At 42.0% G+C, this 9,072-nt stretch overlaps 1 protein-coding gene across 1 annotated transcript in view; it reads left to right on the top strand.

The window, feature by feature from the left end:
- Positions 1-6: 6 nt before the first annotated feature.
- Positions 7-9,072, top strand: part of TM9SF2 (transmembrane 9 superfamily member 2) — a 29,166-nt gene continuing 20,100 nt past the window's right edge. Inside the window, exons 1-4 of the mRNA XM_014944190.1 lie at positions 7-147; positions 4,214-4,281; positions 5,274-5,367; positions 6,106-6,233. Coding sequence (XP_014799676.1) covers positions 13-147; positions 4,214-4,281; positions 5,274-5,367; positions 6,106-6,233 — 425 coding nt within the window. The 5' untranslated portion in view covers positions 7-12. The remainder of the gene's footprint in view (positions 148-4,213; positions 4,282-5,273; positions 5,368-6,105; positions 6,234-9,072) is intronic.

Here is a 9,072-nt window from a genome sequence, read left to right as displayed (position 1 = left end):
CCACCCCCCGCCATGGCTCTGCGGCGGCTCCTCATCGCCGCGGCGCTGCTGGCGGCCGCGCCGCCTCCCCCCGTCGCCGCCTTCTACCTGCCGGGCCTGGCGCCCGTCAACTTCTGCGACGCTGACCAGGAGAAGCCCGAGTGCAAGGTGGGCCGGAGGGACGGCGCGGGGGGGAGCAGGGGAAGCGGGCCGCGGCGGACCCTCGGGGGGGGGCGGGCCCCACCACCCTGAGGGGAGGCGAGGCGAGGCGAGGCCTCGGCGCCGCCCGGGGCCCGGTCTGCTGCGCGGCCCGAGTTTGCATCGCTTTAGCGGGGGGGTTTGTGCCGTGGGGTGGGCTGTGGTTTGGGTTTTTTTCCCCCGAGGGCTGGGTTTGGTTTGGTGGCTGCCTCCGGCGGACCCGAGGTCCTCGGGGAGCTGACGCTGCAGGGACTCCCCCCGGCCTGTTTCGGTTCCTCTCGCCAAGCCCCCGCGCAGGGGAAGGAAGGGCTCTGGGCTCGTCCCGTGAGTTGCGGTCACGTTGTGGAAATGGGAAAATGGTCTCTCAGGCCCTTTTAAATACTAGCTGGAAAGGGGCAGAAAGTCAGGGTGGCAGTGACAGGTCGTGGCAAGAGGGGTGTGTGTGTGTGATTCTTGGCCGGAGCGAGCAGCTGATGGCTGCAGGCAGGTATAAAACCCACGCGAGCTTTCCTTGCTGTGACTTCCTGGCTGCAAGAACTGAAGCAAAGTTCATATAACTAAATTACATATATCAGTTAAGGACATTGGCTGGTAGGGCATCTGTGCCTAGAATAGTCTCTGCCTCTTTGGGTGAGCTTTAGAAGTTCTTTGCTGCTGCTAGGTTGATGAAATTAACGCCAGACTGTGCCCTGAGACTTGAATGAGAAAGTTCAAGATCAATAACAGCTTTTATGAGCCGTTGCCTTATTGCTGTTGAAAGTGGCTGTCTCACACTTCCCAATCTCTCAGCTTCTGTGTTATGTGAAACACTGGTCCCATGATGCTTCAGACTTACATTCTATTTATGTTGTATGTTTTTGGTAAATACTTTGCACTGACTTTATCCATTTGCTGTCATGAATCAGTAGAGCAGGTAATAAGCCAACCGTGTAATGAAGGCGTAGTTGCTTTATATGTCTTCTTCCTTCTTTCTGAAGTGTATTGTTCCATTCAGACCAGCCAGATCTTGCACCTAGCACATAGCTGTGGATTTTTTCACTTTTGTTTCCCTGCTGCTTCTGTGGTAGTGGTAAAACATTCTGTAGACATTCTTTCATAGGATCACGGTCATGGTGTTCAGAAGTGACCTCAAGAGATCACGTAGCCCAGCTTCACGCTTGAAGCACAACTGTTGCCAGCACTAGATGAATTCAGCTCTACCTTTTATTTAAGCAAGCCTTGAGAACATCTTAAGCATGGAGCATCCGTCACCTCCCTGGGTGACCTCTTACGGTGCTGCGCTACTCTCTTAAGGAACCTTTTTTTCCTTCAAACGCAGGCTAAGACTTTCAAGCTGCAGTTTGTAGTTTTTCATAACATCCCTGAAAAACATTTCTATGTGTGAATTATTGCTGGTTTATACTAGGATTTTGGCAGAAAGTGTTGTTTTTTTCTTAAAGTCAAGTAAATGAGGTTGCCTACTGTCTTTTGTAACCAGCCTGAGGCACTTACGGACTGACCTTCCTCAGATATCTCTGTATTTTTTTCCCCTCATATAATGTGTACAAAATGTTTTTCTCCTTATTCTGAGAAATTATCATTTTGTAAATGGGAAGTTAGGAGCTTAGGTAATGTGAATCTACCACCAGTGGCTAGCTAAACATTTTAGGATAAATTCAACAGATGTATTATTGCAAAAATCTCTTTCTGAAATTACTCATCTCTTATATTCCTCTCCCTCATGCCAGTCAATTTATGTACTAAATGAGACACAGGCATTTGGAGAAGTCTAAATCACTCTTCTCATCTAATTCTATGTAGTCTGCAACTGAATTTCATCTGGTCCCTGGTGAGGAGAAACAATATGTGATCAGATAATTGCTATGTCATAGTATTTACTAAGTGGGTAAAACTAGCTTCTCTGGACAACCTTAATTTTTCACACGTTCTTGCAGAATTGTCACTGTTGATTATGATGTCAGTAATAATAGTGAGTTTTCCCCTGCTGTAAGGATTTAGATCCGCAGGCCAGATCTCTAAATGGTGCTGCTTGTCTGTTGGAATCTCTGTGGATCTCCTGTCCTCTCTTGGTGAGATGGGATGGGAAGTTGCTAGTGGGGCATGTAGCTAGCAGCACAGGGATGATGAGACTCATGACTTTTCCCATTTCTCCAGGCTCTCTACTAATCTGCTTGGGCAAACTTTGGCTGCTACTCAGTTTGGCTACTTTTCCTGTTTCTGGTTGGAATATCATCAGAAATTGAATGTGATCTGTACAGACGTAAATAGTGACTCTTGCCTGAACATTAAGAATACTTACTCAGTTAAAAGAAATACTGATTGCTCCAAAGAGGACTTGCCATTGTATGGGAAATTGTTCATCAAAGATGCTGATCTGCAGTAATGCATATACTTCTGGAAAATTTAAGCATTCAAGTGAATATCCTCCTCCAATAAAAAATAGCTAATCTAAGGTGGTGGTTCTGTGACCAGCCAAGGCAGTCTAATTCCTTGCTGCTGGAAGTGAGAGACTTCATTTCTGTCTTCCTCAGGGCAATGTGTTCCTGTCCTCTGCATCGTCCCAGCTGTTTTACTTGTTAAATCATTTTGTCTTTGAGCTTATTAAGATGGCAGGAAATTATCCAACTTTTTGCCAAACTAGTTATTTTGCTGTTGGTGAGTTACAGCTTACAGAATTACGACAAGCATGCACTACCCAGAGGTAAGCAGCAGGTCTGCACAGCTTGGGGCAGAGGAAAGAGAAGCAGTTAAGTATGTTTTCACTTAGTGAGTCAACCTAACAGCTCACAGCTGCCTGCCTACCTCTCCAGGAATCCTGCATGCATCCTGACTTCACCACGGACAACTACAGTATATCACTAAAATACAGTACCGGACTGAAGTATCTGAGCTACAGATACATGTGATCAATTCTGTCTTTCTTCCTACTCTTTTTTTTTTTTTTTTTTTTCCCTCCAGAATTTCTTGGTTTGGCTAAACTTGAGTGAATTTTCATAGGGAGGAAAAGCTCTGCTGTTGATTCATGGTGAGAAAATAGATGGCTTGCTGTTGAAAGGGGGAGGTCTTGAACCTAAAAGTGCTCACCTTCCTTTTGCTGTCTCCAGCTCTTGTCTGATTGCATAGTAAGTGCAAGTAAGTTCAAATTGCCATGCTGCTAAAAACTCCTCTTAAAAAAAAAAAAATTTGGGTAATTTTTTTTCTGGTTTAGCCAGTTTAATTTACTGAGCAACCAGATAACTGCCAAAACCAGCACAAGTTAAACAGTTGGTATATAATGTATTTGGACTGTGGGACTGAAATAAGGGAAGGGATTTTGAAACTAAGAAGGAAGAGTGAGAGACCTCTCCCTTTCCATAGCAGCAGGCTAGCCCATCTGTAATTAACGTGTATAGACCAAACTAGTCTGAAACCACAGCAGATCGAATTTCAGGCTCTTGCTAAAGAGTTGCTAGAGTTACTGATAAACTTTTATAAGAAGGTAAATGTGGTTATCCTTGCCTCTTCTTTGGAAAGGGCTGCTGTTCAAACTTTAAGTAGTGTATCAGTCTGAATACATTGTTTAAATCCTCATAGTTAGCTGTTTTCAGTTGCTACTTAGATAAAATTGTGGATTGGCTTAATTATAGGGAGAAGCACTGATCTCATCCATAGGTACATGTTCTTTTAAGACTTTTATTGCACAAATTTTGTGGTGATGACTAACATGGCTCTAGCTTTGTACATTAAACTAAAACACTGGCACCTGTGATAATTTTATTATTTTTGTGCTTGATTTCTTGCTATCCAATAGTTTGTATGGTTGTGTTAGCCTTGAAGTGGTTTTGTAACGTGGTCATTGTATTTGTGATGGTTAGATAGTGGTTTATGTATACTGTCAGCAGGTATAGTTCATTAGACAAGATTCTGTGTTTCAAGACATATAATTACACAAGTCTTACACTTTGAGCTTTACCTTTTTCACACAAATCTATTTATATATATCCATCAGAGTTGATGAAGTACTTTAATGTAACTGCTTGTTATCTCCACTTTTCAGTCTGCAATCGAGCTGTTTGTGAACAGGCTTGACTCTGTAGAGTCTGTCCTTCCCTACGAATATACTGCGTAAGTATATTATGCTGTTTGTGTCATTTTTGTTGATAGTTCTTCCAAAAAGATGCATTTAATTTATGTCATAGTATTATCTACATGTTGCTACAGATGTTTGCCAGTGAGGAATGTCTATTTATTTTGCTAACGTAAGTTTACAAATGCAGAATTTTCACCAAGCAGATGGGTGCATGCATTGCTTACTTCTTCTTGGTTGTCTTTGCGCATACTTTAGAAGTAGTGCATGGATTTCAAGACCCTCATGCAGGTCAAAGCATTGCTTCAGAGAAACTTAAGGCTAAAATGTGTGTATGTGGATATATAATATTTACTCTTTTGCATTAGTTGTCATTTTCGTAGATGAAAGTATTACTCCTGCCTTAAGTAGCCTATAGCCAGATGAGTTGAAGTGGTAATGAGGTGTGAACTTCCTATCAATTATCTTAATGAGGTGTTAAATGTTTTCTTGGTACACATCACGGGGAGTGCACAAGACCTATCAGTGCTTGGTGCAAATATCTAAAGTTGTTGCTTCAAAGAATGTTTTGACTGTTAGTATTGAAGAGCTTAAACACTAGTTAGGTCTACATTTTAATGAACAAAAATGTGATATACTTGAAATTAGGTTGAAAAAACTTGGAGGATGTGCTATTTAATGTGTTGATGAATAAAGCTGCAATAACCTGTTAATAGTGCTGGTTGTAAAGGAGCTGTCTGTATGTGTGCGTATATATTCTTTTTTCTTCCATTATCCCCTTCCCTCTGCCCCCTCCCAAGAACCTGCACGCTTTTCTCTCAGGGCTGTCATGAAATTCTGAGAAGGTTTAATTTCTGGATAAATTTCCTGTGAAAATAAGCAACTTCTAATTATTTAAGGAAACTTTTATGCTACCACGTTTAATATAAACTGAGTTCTGAAATAGCTGATGAAGAGGTTTGATTGTTTGAGGTCTAATATTTGCAGCTGAGAATATTTTATTAACTTTTGTATCTTTTCTCTAATTCAGGTTTGATTTTTGTCAAGCGGAAGGAAAGAAGCGTCCCTCTGAAAACCTTGGCCAAGTATTGTTTGGAGAGAGGATAGAACCGTCTCCTTACAGGGTTTGTTCTCTGACAAGCGGTGTTTGGTAATACGTGTGTTCAAGTGCAACCAAAGGGTGTCAGAATCATGAAGATCCTCTTCATGAGGGCTTTGTCTCAACGAGCTTCAAAATCTGAAATTCCACATAATAGAAAACTGTCGATTTCACTTAATTGTAACTACGCACTTTGCATCATGAGGCTGTAGCCAGAAATGCTGCGGAGGTTATCTTCTCTCTGGAACCTGCCAAAACCTGGTTCTTGCTCCTCAGCTGTCTCCTTGTTAGAGGAAATTGAGTACTCTTATTTCTTGGAACCAGATCTGGAAATATTGCAGCTGTAAAATGAAACAATTAGAAATGGTGTTAGCCACCTTGTCTTTTCTGGTGGCTGAAGCTTTTGCCTTCTCCACTACATGTAGCAGAAGAGAAAGTTAGTGATTGAATCTGCCTGGGACGGCATTGCTGCTGTGAGGTCAAATGACTTGTCTGGTAAATGATTGCACAAAACAGGTTTTAGTCAGTAACAAGGAGCTCTTAGTGTAGGGCTCCTACAATGATCACAGGAGGGCTTTTTAGCACCCACCAATGTAGAAACCTCCTCTGGAGAATTTGATATACATTTTATCAGTAATTTGTTAGATACTGATACAATAAAAGCATAGGCAGTTATAAATGTATAAGAGAAAGTGGCTAAATAGTGAAATTACACAAAGTTTGTTACAACGTTTTTGCTCATATGTCTTTTCTTTTTTATTAGTTCACATTCAAAAACAAGGAGACATGTAAATCTGTTTGTACAAAAACATATGATACCACAAAGCCAGAAGATAAACAGAAATTAGATTTTTTGAAAAAAAGTATGCTACTGAATTATCAGCATCATTGGTAAGTTGATATTAAAATTCATAGATTGGTTAGTCTAGTATGTTGGTGATAATTTAATTTAGTTTATAATTACGTATTGCACGTTAATACAGATTGAACACTAGGTGTTTGCCCTGAATCTGTTCCCCTTCTGTTCTTGCACAATATATTTTGCTGTCTTCATAAAAAATTTCCTTCACTTGAAGGATGAGCACCAGGTATAATGGAAACTAGTCTGTTTCCAAGCACAAAGCTTTGTGTGGGTTTTGTGCTGCCTCTGTGCTTACTGTAAAATAGTGCTATTTCTTTGCACCTGTAAACGTAGAAGTTAATCCTGCCCTAGCTGGAGAAAAGTCTTAAGGGACCTTCATTCTATTGCACTGTCACCTTTGTTTTCCTTGAGAACCTTTGCACTCACCTTCAAATGTTGTGTCTGGGAGATGGGATTAATGTTTCTGAAAGAGTTTTATGCAAAGTTTGTTTGTCATAAGGAAATGGAAGTGAAAGGTGGCCAATGAAAATCGATTAATGAAATAATTTTGAGGAAAACACAAACACTTGGTTCTTTCCTATTCTCCGAGTCCTCCTGTAGCCATCTGAGTTGTCTTGGAGCATGCTGGGGTTCTATTTCTTCTTGGGCGTTGAGGTCCTCTTCCGATGGGTGTTCAGGGTGGGGCAAGGCTGAATGCATACTATGACTCCCATGCTGATTTTCAGTTAGGAGGTAGCCATCCTCTGCACCTGCATCCAAGAGCTGGGGAGTGTTTATCAGCAGGCTCTGTCTTGACATTGGCAATACCCAGCCATGCTACTGGTGTTTGTATAGTGCTTTGCATGTTGGTACGCTGTGCTAACAGCAGCCTTTGGGTGCAAGGGTAAAGGAACAACTTGGGCATGAAGTTGTCTGAGAGTTCCCATGGCATGTCTTTGCAAGTAATACAAGAGCATAATTAACTGATGTTGCCCCTGTGATTCCAAATATGCGCTCCCTGCTCCATGGAAACAAACAGTTTGGTCTTTGTCTAATTACTCGTCTCAGTGCTGTTCAACATATTCATCAGTGACCTGGATGAGGGGACAGAGTGTATCCTCAGCAAGTTTGCTGATGATACCAAGCTGGGAGGGCTGGCTGACACTCCAGAGGGCTGTGCTGCCATCCAGCGTGACCTGGACAGGCTGGAGAGCTGGGCAGAGAAGAACCTAATGAGGTTCAACAAGGGCAAATGTAAGGTCCTGCACCTGGGGAGGAAGAACCCCAGGAACTGATATAGGTTAGGGGTGGATCTTCTGGGAAGTACTTCTGAGAAAAAGGATCTGGGAGTCCTGGTGGGTGGCAGGATCTCCATGAGCCAGCAATGTGCCCTTGTTGAGAAAAGGGCCAATGGAATCCTGGGCTGCATAAGGAGAAGTGTGGCCAGCAGGTGAAGGGAGGTCATTCTCCCCCCTCTACTCTGCACGGGTGAGGCCACAAATTAAATACTGCATCCAGTTCTGGGCTCCCCAGTTCAAGAGACAAGGGAACTACTGGAGAGAGTCCAACGTAGGGCAACAAAGGTGATTAAGGGATTAGAGCACCTCCCTTACGAGGAAGGGTTCAGAGTGCTGGAGCTCTTTAGCCTCGAGAAGACCGAGGGGAGACCTCATCTATGTTTACAAGTTCCTAAAGGGTGGGTTGAAAGGATGATGGAGCCAGACTCTTTTCAGTGGTTTCCAGCGATAGGACGAGGGGCAACGGGCATAAGCTGGATCATAGGAAGTTCCACTTAAATATTAGGAAAAACTTCTTTCCGGTGAAGGTGACAGAGCGCTGGAACAGGCTGCCCAGGGAGGTTGTGGAGTCCCCTTCTCTGGAGATCTTAAAGACCTGCCTGGTTGCAGTCCTGAGTAACGTGCTCTGGGCAATCCTGCTTTGGCAGGGGAGTTGGACTAGGTGATCTCTAGAGGTCCCTTCCAACTCTATCGAATCTGTGAATTAGATTAAAACTTTCTCGATGTATTAGTGAAAATGTAGTTGAAATGTTGAATGTTGCCACTGTCATTAAGTGTTTTTCTGTAATGTCATATTCCATTTCTTCAGCTACCTGTGCTGGAAATGAGTCCATTTTCCACTTCTCTTGGGAAACAATATGGGATATCCATTTTTAGGGATAAACTATGGCTCGCTTGTCTTTCTGGGAATCTATTGAAAATTAGGGTAGTTGGAAGTTGATAGATTAGGTCAGAAGGGTTCAGAGGCAATAGCCATATGTTCATGTAGGTGAACCAGGGCTAATAAAGAAACCCTGAAAGGTACAGCTAATTTTGCAGGAATTCAAAGTGTATATGCCTAATGCTGAAATAAGTAGAGCTTCAAACATGCTGGATTTGGTTATATTCCTATTAAATACTGCATATATTTATAAAATGTATACCACTTTGAATTTCACTGGTGCATGCTGGTCTGGCATAAAGCTTCAGTTTTAAAAGTTTGTGTATGTTTTGGTGTATAAATGAAAAATAGTTTCCCAAGGCTATGATCCTGTCCCTCTTTGAAATAAATTAATTTTTTTAAAGAAGGCCTAAAACTTATGCTGACAGAAACTGAAACAGAATTGTGTAAAACTAATCACACAGAAAAGTGCTTTACACAGTTTTTTTTTTTTCCCCCTTATATTAAATTGTTTTACAGATATACTTAGTGTATTCAAGTATGTTTTTTAGCCCATACAGCTTACTTGATAGGACGGTTCAGATTTTAGTAAGATGTAGTTCTGTTTTTCAGTGTGAAAATTTCCCTTTAATCTTAGCGTACCTCTTATATTCTTATTCTTTTAATAGCACTTTTTTTTTTTTTTTTTTTTTTTGCTAGGCCCACTGCTCT

This window comes from Calidris pugnax, unplaced genomic scaffold (assembly GCF_001431845.1).
Source record: "Calidris pugnax isolate Ruff unplaced genomic scaffold, ASM143184v1 scaffold69, whole genome shotgun sequence".
In the NCBI taxonomy this organism is placed as follows: Eukaryota; Metazoa; Chordata; class Aves; order Charadriiformes; family Scolopacidae; genus Calidris; species Calidris pugnax.
Note: the sequence above shows the minus strand (reverse complement) of the source record. Positions and strands in the feature narration are given on the sequence as shown.